Source organism: Arachis hypogaea, chromosome 4 (genome assembly GCF_003086295.3).
Source record: "Arachis hypogaea cultivar Tifrunner chromosome 4, arahy.Tifrunner.gnm2.J5K5, whole genome shotgun sequence".
NCBI classification, from domain to species: domain Eukaryota; kingdom Viridiplantae; phylum Streptophyta; class Magnoliopsida; order Fabales; family Fabaceae; genus Arachis; species Arachis hypogaea.
The window spans coordinates 115286884-115301603 of record NC_092039.1 but is presented as its reverse complement, the minus strand read 5'-3'; the positions used below and the strand labels follow the sequence as shown (position 1 = coordinate 115301603).

Here is a 14720-nt window from a genome sequence, read left to right as displayed (position 1 = left end):
ATCCTTTTGTGTGTGTGCGCGCGCGCGCGCGTGCGTGCGTGCGTGCGTGCGTGTGTGTGTCACCTGTATTCCGCGAAGATGAAAGTACTCCAGCCATGCCTCTGTCATCATCATCTTCTTTAGATTTGTCATCACCAGCCATGGCTTTGCGTCTAGAGGAGAGGATAGCCGTCTTCACGCTGCGCGCCTGAGGAGAACCGTCACAGTTTTCGTCAATGTCCAGAGGAGAGTTGTCTTCGTCGTCACCGTTCATAGGAGCAAGATCCGCCTTCGTCGCCGTCCAGAGAAGATTGTCCTTCATCGCTGTCAGAGGAGAGCCGTTGCCGCTCCCCTTTCTCCTCTCACTGCGTCGCTCACTGCTTCCTGCTCGAAGCTTCACCTCTAGTCCATCTCAGCTCTGCCATTTTAATGTATATTTTGATTTTTAATTGATGAAATTGTTATTATTTGAATTCTATTAATGTGAAATTGGATTTAAGATTAGGGTTTGAATTCTGTTAATTGGTAATTTAGAGATAAATTTTGTTACTGTGAAATTGGATTTAGGGTTTGGGGTTTGAATTCTTACTGAAAAATTGGATTATAATACTGAATTTAGGGTTTAGACTATGTTAAATATTAATTATCTTTTATTTTTTAATTTTTCTATTTTTTAAAAAATTTATGGATATTCACGGAGACCCCGATCTCCGGCGGATATGGAGCCCCCGTTACCCGTCGCAGGGATAGGGCGAGAATAGGAATGGATTATAGGTGGCAGGGGCGGGGGACATGTCCCCATCCTCATGGGAACCCGTTACCATTCCTAAATAAATTCTACAAAGAAAAACAAAAAGATTAAGAACTTGAGAAAAACTCATAGATTCTATGAGTTTAAAAGTGAAGGGGGATTCACCATAAAATATTCCAATTGATCAAGAACTCTCATTGTCTTCTTGACAACTCACGGTAGAAAGATCCGAATGAGAAGTGGGTGAGAAAGAGAGTCACCTATAAAGAGCCACCCATGAAAGGTGGTAATGGGGAGAAACATGGTTGAATATTCCATTTTGGACATCAAACGACATCGTTTCAAATCTTGGAGGTAAGAAAAAAAAACAAGACTACGATGTTTTGAAGTGTGTTACGTTATCAATTAATATTTCACATAAGTGAATATTAGTCACATCATTAATTAAGATGATGGAAGGACGAACTCTACTAACACGATTATTTTTTGAGAATTAATTTGTTTAATTTTATCTTTCAGACATTAAAATGGAGTTTGGATGATCTTTTAAAAACAATTTTGACTATTAACTTATATTATTTCATTATGAAATAATTGGTTCAAATTGATAACTTGTATATAAACGGATTAAAACATGTTTTTTGATGCTAAAAATTATATATAAACTAATTTTAATTAATTTTTAAAATTAAAACCAATTTTATTTTTGAGAAGGTTTACACTGACATATACAATGTAAACTTATTTCAAACCATTTTTCAAATCAGAAAATGATTTTATGTGATTTCCAAACTATTCATAGTGATTATAATATGGCTTTTGGTTTGTTTTGTGAAATAAATATGGTTCTGAAAATTGGACTGAACAGGCCGATCGAATCAATTCAATTATGAATCGGCATTGAAAATGGTCTGATTCGATGCTTAAAATCGCTGATTTGGAAATCGCTCAAAAACTGTTAAACTGGTCGAAAATCGACTGGTCCTTAACAAATGACGATGTTTTGATTGCTTTCTAAAAAAAAGAAACCCCAACGTGTCCTCCCTTCTCCCAACACCCCCTCTTTTTGTCACTGTGAAAGAAATCAGAAAGCAAAAAACTCCTTTCTTCAAAGTTCAAACATCAAAACCTAAACCAAAATTCTAGCCTCTTCAACAGTGTCGCTGCCACTGTCCGTAGTTGTCAGTGTCTCCGTGGCTTCCTCCTTCCTCTTTTTCTGAACCCAGACCCTTTCTTTTAGCTCACGTCATCCATCTTTCCATGGAGTCTTTGTCCGAGGCTTCGAGCATCTCGCCATTCGTCTTGCTCTCTATTGAAGGTTAGTGGCACTGGTTACAGAGTTTTGTGTTGTTTGATTATTTTTTTTATGCTCTGTTTAGTGACTTGAGTCTGTTTTGAATGTGAACCCAATTAAATGATTTATTTTGGATAGCTATTGTTGAAGTTATTTCTGAAAATAGATTTATTACTTTGTTGTTACTGTGTTCTAATTTCTATTGCTATTTTTGAATTATTTCTGAAAATGAATTTGTTATTCTGTTGTTGCTGTGATTTGATTTTAGGTTTAGAGTGATTACCTGTTGTTGTTTTTTAATTTTTGTTGCTGATTATTTTTTATTTTTGGCTATATTCAATACTTTGTTGTGCCGTTAGTGATGGTGTTTTTCGATTGGGTTTATCGTTTGAGAGCTGTTGTTAGTATCGTGTTGCACTATTGCCTTATTGATTTTAGTTATGGACCTTATGGTATTATGGATGATTATTTGATTACTCGGTGTGCTACTACTGTTTTTAACTTTGTGAATGATTTATTGATTTTAGTTATGGATGATAGCATTAATTAAAAAGTAATTGCTGATAATAATACTTTGTAAATAATAATTTGCCTGCTAATCTTTCTATTTCAAATGATGCTGCTAATCCTAATCCTCATTCTTTTTACTATTTAACTTTTGAGTTTGTATTTTGATAAGGTCATATGAATTAGGTTAATGATATTTTCACGTAGTGTTTTAAATTTGGAAGATATTTTAAAATTTATATTAGATTATAATTATATTTTAGGATGTTTATTTATAATTTATTTATTATTTTATTTTAAAACGATTTTTTTCGGTTGAATTACAGTTGAATTAGTAAATCAATAAACCAGTAATTCGAACGATTCGATGATCGATTCCGTTCTTAGAAACTTGAAAATAAACCAGCACCATAGTCTCACTCTTTTTCTTTTAACTCTTCAAATCAAACCAATTAAATATTGGATAATTAATTTGTCACACTACCCATAAATAACTTTATTCTTATCAAGTTGATAACGTGATATTAAATTTACATTTGTTAAAAATTTAATTTTGATGTATAGTATAAAAAAATTTTATATATACATTTAATTATATAATATTAAATCAGTAAAAAATAATTACTTTTTATATTAATAGTGTAAATCGTCATCTAAAAGAATAGATAAATACGATTCGACGACTATAATAACTACATTTTATACTATCATTACATTAAAATTATATTATTTTTATTATATAAAAGATAAGTTTTGTTTTATCTTCTCTCGTTTCTACTTAATCAATTTTAATACTAACAAAAAAAATACATATATACAAAAAGTATGCATACAAAGTACACAACATTCTTCTACCAAATAATAACAAAATCTTAGCCAAAAAGAATTAGTAAATACTAAATACTCATTACATTTTTTTAAACCATAAAAAGTAAAAAGTAACTAGGAAAGAGAAAGATGGTAAATATAATCGGAAACTTCATTTTGATACAATATTTCATTCATTGTCCATTATTATTGAAACACATTTATTGAAAGGGGAAATGTTGCAATTTGCAAAGATTTAGGACTACAAATTGCCACAAGGGGATAGACAAGTACATTTGTTGTAAATGCAAGCTCCAATTGCTGCACTTCCAAATATATGTTTGCAAAGAGCCTCGCACGGTGGACTTAATGTACAAACTATAAAAGGGAGTGTGCTTCTGCAGAGTAGTGCCTCTGTTACTTTCAATAGCCTTTCATTTCCTACACATATATATTAAATTAATAAGAACTTAAAAAATATATATTCTAATTAAAATAATTTTTTAACTTATTTCAACCGTGAAAAAGATAAACATACACAACCTTGAAATGTGTTCCTTCTATCGTTTCCTGGCACTTTTTTGTCTTAAAAAAAATTACTTTTCATATGTTTATAAAAAATTATAAAATAATTAGATTTTAAAAGAAATGTATTTTTATTTTTAAAAATAAATAAAATAACTTAATTTATAATTATTTTCAACAATATAAAAAAAGATGTAAAAATTATTCTTTTTAAAAAAATAAAATAAATAAATTAAAAGAAAAACACTCTTATTTCGTGCTACACTCACATACGAAGAAAAGAAAAAAATTAAACCCTGTTTAGTAGAAAACTAAAACATACCGATGCCAATGGAAAAGATAAAGAGAACGATCAAAACATAAGTGAAGGCCTTCATCTTAATTCTTATAAACTTCACAGCCTTCTCTCTTCAGGTTTGTCTTGTTGTGTACATGAAGCTAAGCAATTTATACTTGTTTGCCCATATATATGCCTTTGATGGCTTATTTTATTCACTATAGTAATACTATAATTAATTACATTTTTTAAAAAATATAGGTAACCAACAATATTTTAACAGAATAAGAGGATGGTTTTTCTCACTTATTATTATGGTATCTAATTAATTTTCTAAATCACCCCATTATTAAAGTTAGAGTTTATTTATGATGTGTCTTAAGGATATAGGTTAAAATTACAAATTAAAATTTTTTTATTGAAAATACAAAAAAATTAAATTTTTAGTGTATTTGTTTTATATCTATTAAATGAAAAAATTTAAAATCTTCCACTAATAATAAATTTATCATGTATCCTAAGAACACATGTTAGTTAAATCCTTAAAGTTGGACGAAATAATTATCACTTATTATCTATTTATCTATTCTATATATTCTATTATATAAAAATTGAGTTTTTACATTTAATGATAGAGCTAATATGGCATATTTTTAAGAATGTTTTTTTATTTATTTTTTTAATTCATTAATTACAATTTATTATGATAAATTAATTATATCAATTAATTAATTTGATTAAAAATTAAATATCACACTAATTAATTTAATTAATCCATAAATACTAAATTAAATTTCAATCATTTAATTATGAAACTAACATAGCTTCGTCTTAAAGATATTTTTTAATTTTATTTTGTTCGAATTATTAAACTAAATCAATTATAAATAATCTATTATTATATTAATTATTTGATTATTTGATTTTAGATGGAATTAATAACATGTCATAGGTAACAATTTTTTTCTAATTCATTTAGCCTAACATAGTGAACCTAATTATATTAATATGCTATCGTTAATCTAAGTCGTTAATAAATTTTTTTCATGAAAATAATAATATTTCACGTTAGTTATAAAATTTTGCTATTACTATATTAAATCTAATTGGTCATTGTGATTTGATTTTTCAATTATTTGATATGATTAATATTCAAATGAATAATATGAATCTTTTTCTACAAATCACATTAAACTCATGATTTTAATTTTCTTAGATATAATTTTAAGTTCTTTTTTATTATTTAACATTTCGCATATCTTTTATTTTTTTAGATGAATTTTCTGTTTTCTTTCGTTCTTTAATTTAGACTATTCAAATAATATTTTTATTTTATTTTTATTTATTTTTTTATATTTGATAATTTTTTTATATTCTAATATTATTCTGTAAGACTATATGATTTCATTTTTTATTTTTTTAAATAATTTTTAATATTTTGCTCCTACAAAAAAAAAAGATTAAGGTCCTATAAAATAAAAAATAATTCTATTTGTATAAAATTGTTTGAAGTATTTCATTCAATTTTTTATACTAATTTTAATTTTTATTCATTATACTAAACTATATTTAATACTTTTATTTTATAGACTAAGTCCTTTGTCTTTTCAATTTAAAGGTAATAATAAATTTTTTTCTTTTATATTTTGTATTTTTTTTATTTTACATTTTTTTATTCTTCGTATTCTTTATACAATTTATAAAATATTTACTTTTATCTTATTATATATAAAATTTTTATTTTTCTTTTGTCTGAATTAAATTTAGAACTAAATTTTTAGGCGCCAGTGTGATTAAAATTTATTTATTTCTATTCTTTATTCTTCATGTTATTAACCTAGATAATTTAAATAGAAAATGCTTACGTGGTCATCAAAAGAGAGCTCTAACGATAGTAGAAAATTTTGGTGATTTTTTTTTTCTTCGTGTTTGTTGCTTCTTCTTCAACACGCCGTTATTACGTTTCCTTCCGCCATGACAGTTGAAGACGAAGACCTCTATGACACACCGCTCAACTCGTCATATTCTTCGTGTTCACTGCTTCTTCTTCTTCAACACGCCTTTCGCGTCTCCTTCCGTCAGACCGCTATGGCACGCCACTGCGTCCTCTTTCGCCATGATAGTATCTCATTACGTTCTCGTATAAGATCCCAAAACTTTTGAAAAGTCTTATTATAATCAAGTCTCAAATCATATAGTTATTTATGTCCTTAATTTCAGAAATTATTTTATTAAAGATAATTAAGGCAAGTTTTGACTTATTGAATTTGAGATGAGTTATGATTATTATCCAATTTTATAATTATTGAATTATTTTCTATATTTAAATTATAAAGTTGATAGTTATGAAATAATAAGGATTTTATATGCTTTGGATTAAATAATTAATATTTTAAATATTAATACTGCTATTTTGAAAAATAGAGAAATTAAGTATATTATTCTGATTTTTGGATTTGGACTTTTTATCGAAAATAATTTGTAAATTGATGAACCAATAGTATTTTTATGCTTTATCATTGTTGGGTTAAAATCTATTTTTTTAATTACTATATTGGTCCTATTTTTATTTGAGAGTATGAAACTATCCCTAACCCGGTTACCTATTCCCTCTAACCCAACAGCCACCAAAACCCTTTCCTAACAACCAGCAGCAGCAACGGTTGCAAAGATGAAAGAAAGAAAGAAATAGAAAGGGAAACAGGGGAAGGGGGGTCCGCCGGAAGAGAGATCTGAGGGGGAATAGAGGAGACCGAAAGAGGAGGGGAGAAGGAGGCCACGTTGCTGCCGCCGCTACCAATCCGCGCCGCCATGGTCGTCCCGCCCACGGAGCCATGAGTCGCGCCTTGTCACTGAACGAAAGAGGGAAGGAGGGGAAGGAAGGGCGTCGCTGGCCTGGCGCCACTGCCGCTGTGGCGTCCTGCCGTCCCTGCCCAGTTGAGGCCGCCGCTGTCACTCGCGGGGTCATCTCCGTCATTGTCGAGACTGAGGCGAGAGAGGAGGAGACTAACGAGAGGGCTGGAGCGCGAGAAGGGAGGAAAGTCTCGCGAGGAGGGTTCGTGCCGTTGCCGCTCCGCCCAATCGCCGCCTGTGCTGCCAGATCCGTCGCGGTCAGTTGCCATGGGGCCGCCGTCAAGGCGCGTCGGAGGGGGAGCGCCGTCGCCGTGTCTCCGTCGCCTCTGAAGACGTCGGTTGTTACTGCTGCTAGTGAGGAGAAAACAAGACGAATCCCTTCCATTTCTGATGTTCTGGTCACTGCTGCTGAGAGGCCACCACTGCTGCCTCCATTTCCGACACAGATACCCTCGGCGCTGCCACTAGAAGGTTGCCGGAATCAGTTAGAACTGCCATTCTGATTCTGCTCTGTTCGGTTGATGTCTTGGTCGCCATTCCAGCGCCGATGCCGTTGTTAGAGTCGCCGGGAAACCTTGCCGGTAAGGGTTTTAAAGTTTTGGCTTCTGTCCTTTAGGAATTCCGAAAAGATTGTTGATACTGCGTGGTGGTGGTACAGCTGATATTATCACAGATTCGGGCCGCCGTCGCTCAGAAGTTATTGGCGGAGCCGCTGCCGGGCCGATTTGGAGTTGCGGCTGCTTCGTTTTGTTAATTTAGTGAGTATTTCTATTTTGAAAGCCTCGCGTTAGTATTTTGGTGTGTTCGGTTAATGAATATGAATTTTGGTAACGTGGGGTAAAGTCCTGATTGTTGTATGTTGCGATTAGAGTCGTTGAGATTGTGCAAAAAAACAAGCTGAGCCGGGATTTTGGTTGTTGATTTTGGATTGAGGCGGAAAGGACTCTGTGAGACGTTGGGTTATGAAATTTGTGTTTTGAGGTAGGGGCGCTTTCCAAAAACTATGTTTTATGTATTGGAATTATTATATGTGGATACTGATGTGAGACAATGTATTTGGTGATTGTATAAGCCTTATGTGATGTTGATTGTCCTGGATGAATGTAATTATATGTTTGAATGGATTATTATTTGGTTTTGATGAATGAATTTGTTGTGTGGTATTGTGAGACGAAATGCTTTTGGAGTTGATTCTTTTAAAGCTTTGATATCTAAGTTTAATCTGTTGAGGATTGATTTGAATTGAGTCAATTATTTGAAGATGTGAAAAAGTCGAATGCACTTTTGAATTTAGCCTAGTTTACTTTAATTGACTTGGGTTGGACAAATGATTTATTACTGAGCCGTTTCTTTAAAGCTTTAGAAATGAATTAAAACGATTAATATTGAGTTGATTTTGAAATGGTTTTCCTGAGATATGCCACTGAGGCGACTGTTGGATTTAGCTTGCTTTTGAATTGATTTCTGGTTTTGAGTTGTTGAAAAGGAAAGAGAAATGGTTTAGTTGGGACCCGAACCGGGTGGTAAAAGTCCAAGTTTTAGGGGAGGTGCTGCCGAAATTTCTATAAAATCTTAGTCTTGTTTGAAAGGTTATTTAAAAAGGGTTGGATTTGAGAAATTGTATTATTTGATTTATTAAGAGGATATTTATGTTTTCAAGCTTAATTTATTTAATGAACTTTATGCGTTGAGTTTGGCTCATTTAGAAATGAACTATTCTTACCGTTTGAATCACTGAAGGAAAGAATGATGCTCTAATATTGATTTCAATATAAAAAGGAGCTTTTAGTGATTTTTAAAGGAACCTGTACTTTTGATTGAGTAATCAAGTTTGAGGCATTTTGGAAGAGTTAGAAAAATTGGGTCCAAAAAGAAATCTAAAAGTGGTTTGATTCAAATGAATCGGTTCCGTTTCAAATGAGTTGATTTTTGGACCGGGTTGGAACTTGTAATTTTGTATGGTTCGGTTTCATAATAAATTCAGTTTTATTTACTTGAACCGAGAATCTATGATTTTAAGAGTTTTAATGAATTTTAAGGAATTGATATGGGTTGACCTTCCCTAAAGACTTGGGACTCTGCCGAGAGACTTTTGTTATAAAATCCCATTGTTGGATGGGTGGTTTTGAATACTTTGAAATAAATCTTTAACTTTCCATTGTTTTGGAAGTTTTGGAAAGAGAATGCCGAGAGTGGCTTTGTTTTAAAAAGGGAACTCACTTTGAGTAAATTTGGCTTATGAGCCTGAGATGATTTGAGAAATGAGATCTTTAAAGCCAAGGCTGAAAAGAGTTGAAATTTGATTTCAAAGTGAAATGGCTTGAGAAAAGTGAGTTATGGCTTAAATGCCGATTTTATGAATTTGATGATGTTGAATGGTGGAATTACTGTTTTATTGTAAGCCGGAATGGCTGTGTGTGATATTGATTTATGGCTGATTGCTGAATGAGTTGTGGGCCGTATGACTGATTATGAATTATGAATTTAAGCCGAAGGGCTGTATTTATTGATAAATTGGCTGGTTCTGGATTGAACCGTGAGCCGGATGGCTAAGATGGATGGTGATCCATGGTTGAGTACGAATGCATGTATGCAATTGAATGAATTGTGAATTTAAGCCGGATGGTTGAGATGAATGTTGTATGCGAGTATGCTTGTGTTTTCTCTCTGGTTGTAAGGGTGACAGGGCACCGATACCCTCTAATGGCGACAGGGCGCAGATACCCTCTAATGGCGACAGGGCGCAGATACCCTCTAATGATAATAATGCGCAACAGAGAGACTGTGTCCGGGTTAGCTACCGGACACGTCGGGTTGGCTTGGTAACCGACAGATGATATCATCAGTCACTAGGGACAGGCATGCATCATATGCATCTATGTGACATTGTTTGGGTGTGCATATTGTACTTAGTTTGTCTATGTGATTACTTGTGATTACCTGCTACTTATTCTACTTGCTGTAACTATTTGTTTGTGCTTGAACTTCCTATCTGTGTTTGCAACTGGGACTCTGTTGGTTTGTGGTGATTTGTTGTTGGATTGGATTGTTTGGGCCTAGGGCTGTGGTTGAATTGAGATGGACCGATGGTTGATTCTGGTTTTAAGTTTCTGGTTTGGAAAACTATGAAAGACTATTTTAGTTCTGTATAGATAAACCTTTTTGAAAGGGCTTTTGATGATTTAAGGATTGAACGGTTCCTCTTTCAAAAAAGATTTCCGACTTTACTTTTATTGTAAACTGTTGTTTTTGAAAAGAGGCATAAGATGGTTATTAATTACTGGTACGGTTTATCTTCATGTATCCTATTACAGTAATTCCCAAAAACCCTCTACTGAGAACCCTTTCGAGGATGATGTTCTCACCCCCCTACATTTTTTCCCTTTCAGGATATGGACGAAGATGTCACGAAGAGTTTATTTCATTGTTGTTGAGATGCTCTGTATTGCTTTAGATTATTATTTTGCTGTACCCTCGCCTTTATCTTGATATCTTCTGTAAGAGGGATATGAATTGTATTGGTTAATGCTTGTAATATTTACCTACTTATATGTATATGTATGAATGTACCCTTTATGAGTTTTTGTAAGTTGTATGGTATGTATGGATGTACGTTGTATAGCAAAAGTATTTTTGGGAGCGGTTTTGCGGTTAAAAGTTTTAAACAGGCTCATATTTTAGTAATAAATAGTATAAGTGTCGTCGTAATGTCCGAGCTATCAGAGTCGCGCAGCCGGAAGCGTGAGCTTTGGTAATTAGGGTGTTACATCTCGTATTCACGGCTTCTTCTTTTTCAACATTGTTGTGTTCTTTCTCTCATGGCAGCATCTCACTGCTGCGTCTTCTTCCGCCATGGCAAAGAAGAAGACCAAAAATGTTACGGTGGCTCTCTACCATTATCGAGGCTCTCTTCCGAAGACTATATCAGCATTTTCCATTCACTTTGATGTCATTTTTTTACGGTTGGATGATTTTGTCAAATTTTAAAATTTTTTAAAAACTATTTTTTCAATAACAAGTTAGGTACCATTTTGCCAACATTAAATTTTTTTAGGTACCAATTTGATATTTACCTACTCTATTTTCTAACCAACAAAAATTACTCATAATATTCTTTAACCTTATAAGACAAAAGGAAACTAAGAACGAGGTAAAAAAAAAAGAAAGATAGTAAATAAAATTGACATTCATAAAAACATGATCTATTTATATATATTAACCTTTTCATTTTCCATTATTGCATTGGAAGATTTATTCAAAGGGAAAAAATATTGCAAAGATGGACTACAAATTGTGACATGGAGGTGGATACTGACAAACACATAGGCCACCAATGCAAGATCCACTTGCTAGCCTTCCATAATGGCTTTTGCAAGCTTGTATGCACCGCCAAGTAAATACACATATAACTACACTGTCAAGTGTCGCTGTACAAGGCTTTGAGGCTGCCTCTGTTATTTTCATTAGCCTTTCATTCCCTACGTATACACGTCAAACACATCAAACAATACTACTTGGATACTTGGATTTACAATCTAAACTAAAATAAACAAATAGAAACTTAAAATGTGTGTTTGCTTTCTTTTTTTTAGTTTTTTTTTTACAAAAAACCTTTTTTTGTTGGGAAAAAAATCACTTTTTACCCTATTTTTATATAGATTTTATAAATTAATCAGAATTTAAATGAAAATAAGTTTAGAAAAAGGTCTTAATTTTAAATTTTGAAAAAAAAACATTTTTTATGAATTATATATAACAAAGGATATTTTAGAAAAAAAAGTTTTTACCAACTCTCCTCATATTCTCATTATACAGTATATATAAGTATAAATAATATGTAAAATATTCTTTTTTTAAAAGTAAAAGATAAAAGATAAAAGACAAACAATCTTATTTCATAAAACACTCGCATAGAAGATAAGAAAAATTAAACATGGTCTATTAGATAATTTGAACATACCAATGCCAATGGAGAAAATAAGGAGAATGATTAGAACATTAGTAAAGGCCTTCATCTTATGAGGTACTTGAAAGTATGAAACAACTTGTACATGTCTATCTATATATATAGTAAATCATATTCCTTTGATGGCATATTTAATTATTTACTATAATTGGTTAAAATTAAGATTTAATAATTTTATTGGTCTCTATATTTTTATTAAATTTATAATTAACTGTTTATATTTTTTATTTTTGGTTAGATTTTTGTATTATTTTTTATTTTATAAATAGATTTTTTTATATGTGATCAAAAATCTAATTAAATTTTTAATTATGAATACTTTTAATTTGTGAAAATATAGTTAACGCTAATATTTTTTACGCGAATAAATACCTAATTACAAAACTAAAAGTATTATAGGAATCTAATTGAATATATATATATATATATATATATATATATATATATAGAGAGAGAGAGAGAGAGAAAAAATCTCCAATACTTTATTTTAGCGATATATAAATACCAAATTACAATAATCCTAAAATTTGATCAAATTATTGAATATTGTATTTTTTTTATAACTTGCGAATAAGATCGGATATCCACGAGTTGAGAGCAGATAGAGTAGGGTTGAGTTTTAGTTAAAAAATTAACTTGTAGATAAGGTTAAGTTTGAGTCTAAATCTTACTTTATCCTATCCATTACCACCTCTAATATCTGATATCAGTTTCATTTCAAAGATTATATCCAATATAAATTTTAATTTTAAATTATTTTAATTATTGTTGACGTTAAAAGTGATATCCAAATATATTCCATTAGAATTGTTCTAATTATAAATTTAATAAAGTTATAATGACTAACAGAATAATTAAACTTAAAATAAAGAGAAAACGATAAATAGGTCTGTGACTTTTTATTTCGAAGACAAATAAGTCTTCCAATAATTAAAAATACAATAACGACCCTTAATTTATTTTTAAAACGTAAAACATTTAAGTCTCTTTGATAGTATTTGGTAGAGAGACAGAGATTGAGAGACTGAGACTGAGAGACTGAAACTGAGAGATAGAAACTGAAATAAGTCTCAGTATTATGTTTGATATAAAGTGGGAGATAGAGATTGAAATAAAAATGAAATCTTAATTTAATTTACACAAAAAGTTAAATAAAATTAGAATTAATTAATTGAAATGGGATATTTTAGATATAAAATATTATTAAAATTTTAGTTTCTGCTCCTAAAAATTTCAATCTTTTTTGTATTTTTATTTTTTTAAGGTACTAAAATACTAAAATACTAAAATTTTAGTATCAATCTCTAGACCAATAAATTTAATATTAAATTTTAATTTTTTAATTTCTGTCTTAATATTTTAAAATAAATACTATCTTTAAAAATTAATTTTTATCTTTATATATTTTAAATAAAAAAATTTAAATATTTTGTATTTTAAAAACATAAAAATATTTTTATATTTTTAATTAGTTAAAAATTTATCAGCCTTCAAATAAAAAAGTTAAAAAGATGTTCATCTTCTCTAAAATTAATTACATTTGAACCGAATAAGAGGAGGATATTAATATTATTACTCTGAAAGGGGTCAGAGCACGCAATCATTAATTTTTAATTTGACTTATAGTCTTAGCTAATCAATTTTGTATTTTTGTCTAAGAACTCCGTTATATATTAAGGTCAAACCAAATAATTATTCCTTTCAAAAAAAACAATTAATGTCGTGTTAATACGTATTCTAAAGACACATTTAAAAATATTATAAAAATAATTTATTAAAATTATAAAAAAATTTATATTTTTAATATATTAAATATATTAAAAATTTTAAAATTTTTTATTATTATACTCTCAAAATATATCTTTAGAATATAAAATAATTAAATTCAAAAAGTTATTATACGATTAATAAAAAAATTACAATTAATTTACATTTTCTATTCAAACTTTTTAAAAGAGCGTAGTATTTATATATAGCACTTGTTAACCAGATTTTTCTTCTTACTCTTCTCTTCTCCCTTTAATAATAGGAATATGATAAGAAAAATGCTTAATAATATTAAATTTTTTATCATTTGATAATTGCAAAAAAACCAAATAATCCAACTAGGACAATTATTTTTAACCAGAGTATTGTATCAGCAAACATTATATCATCATATTATTCTAAAATATATAACATTTTAATATTAAGTTGTATACCAATGTGACGTATTCTAGTATCAGTTTTCATACATTTTTTTCAATGTTATTTGTGAAAAATACTATATATTATTAATGATGATATATATTAAAACCTAAGGATTAATAATGATAAAATTTATCCATAATTAAAATTTTTTCTATCACATCTTTTTAATAATAATAATGAAGTTAATTAGCTTTTATATCTTAATAAATATTATATATAAAGTGTTTCACTTAAAACTTGTGAGTGTATGTTCTAGAGTTATTGTCTTTTATCATTTTTTTTTTTCTAGTTATAACTATTTTGGACAATAATATATTTTTTTAATCGAAGTTGATCTTTTAGGGCAAAAATTAGAATTTCGTCTATTTTATTAATTAATCTACCTATACTTTTATTCCTTTAAATATATAATGCTGGACAAGTTTATAATTTTATACTCCCTCAATTTCATATTAAGTGTCTTTTTTTAGTTGTGTACAAATTAAATATTAAAATAATCATTAAGTTTTGTTGAAAATATAAGCAATAAAAAAATACAAAAATATTTTTAGTATTATTTTATCTCTACCTT

The 14720-nt window shown here is 29.8% G+C and overlaps 1 protein-coding gene and 2 long non-coding RNA genes across 4 annotated transcripts; 1 reads left to right on the top strand and 2 right to left on the bottom strand.

The window, feature by feature from the left end:
- Positions 1–3492: 3492 nt before the first annotated feature.
- On the bottom strand, positions 3493–4307 carry LOC112794423 (uncharacterized). The gene is made up of 2 exons (XR_003198861.3): positions 4186–4307; positions 3493–3779 (listed from the first exon to the last, which is right to left on the bottom strand). It is a non-coding gene; the product is annotated as an uncharacterized lncRNA (long non-coding RNA).
- A 2405-nt stretch (positions 4308–6712) lies between these two features.
- Positions 6713–10582, top strand: LOC112797423 (uncharacterized). 2 transcript variants are annotated; one of them, XM_072236016.1, is made up of 4 exons: positions 6718–7574; positions 7652–7751; positions 7863–7974; positions 10383–10582. In XM_072236016.1, the coding sequence occupies exon 1, from the start codon at positions 6975–6977 to the stop codon at positions 7494–7496; it is 522 nt and encodes a 173-aa protein (XP_072092117.1). In that variant the 5' UTR covers positions 6718–6974; the 3' UTR covers positions 7497–7574; positions 7652–7751; positions 7863–7974; positions 10383–10582. The 2 variants fall into 2 exon arrangements, with proteins under 2 accessions (XP_072092118.1, XP_072092117.1); XM_072236017.1 differs by lacking the exon at positions 7863–7974 and having other exon boundaries at positions 6713–7574.
- A 591-nt stretch (positions 10583–11173) lies between these two features.
- Positions 11174–12018, bottom strand: LOC112794422 (uncharacterized). The gene is made up of 2 exons (XR_003198860.2): positions 11954–12018; positions 11174–11471 (listed from the first exon to the last, which is right to left on the bottom strand). It is a non-coding gene; the product is annotated as an uncharacterized lncRNA (long non-coding RNA).
- Between the last annotated feature and the right edge of the window lie 2702 nt (positions 12019–14720).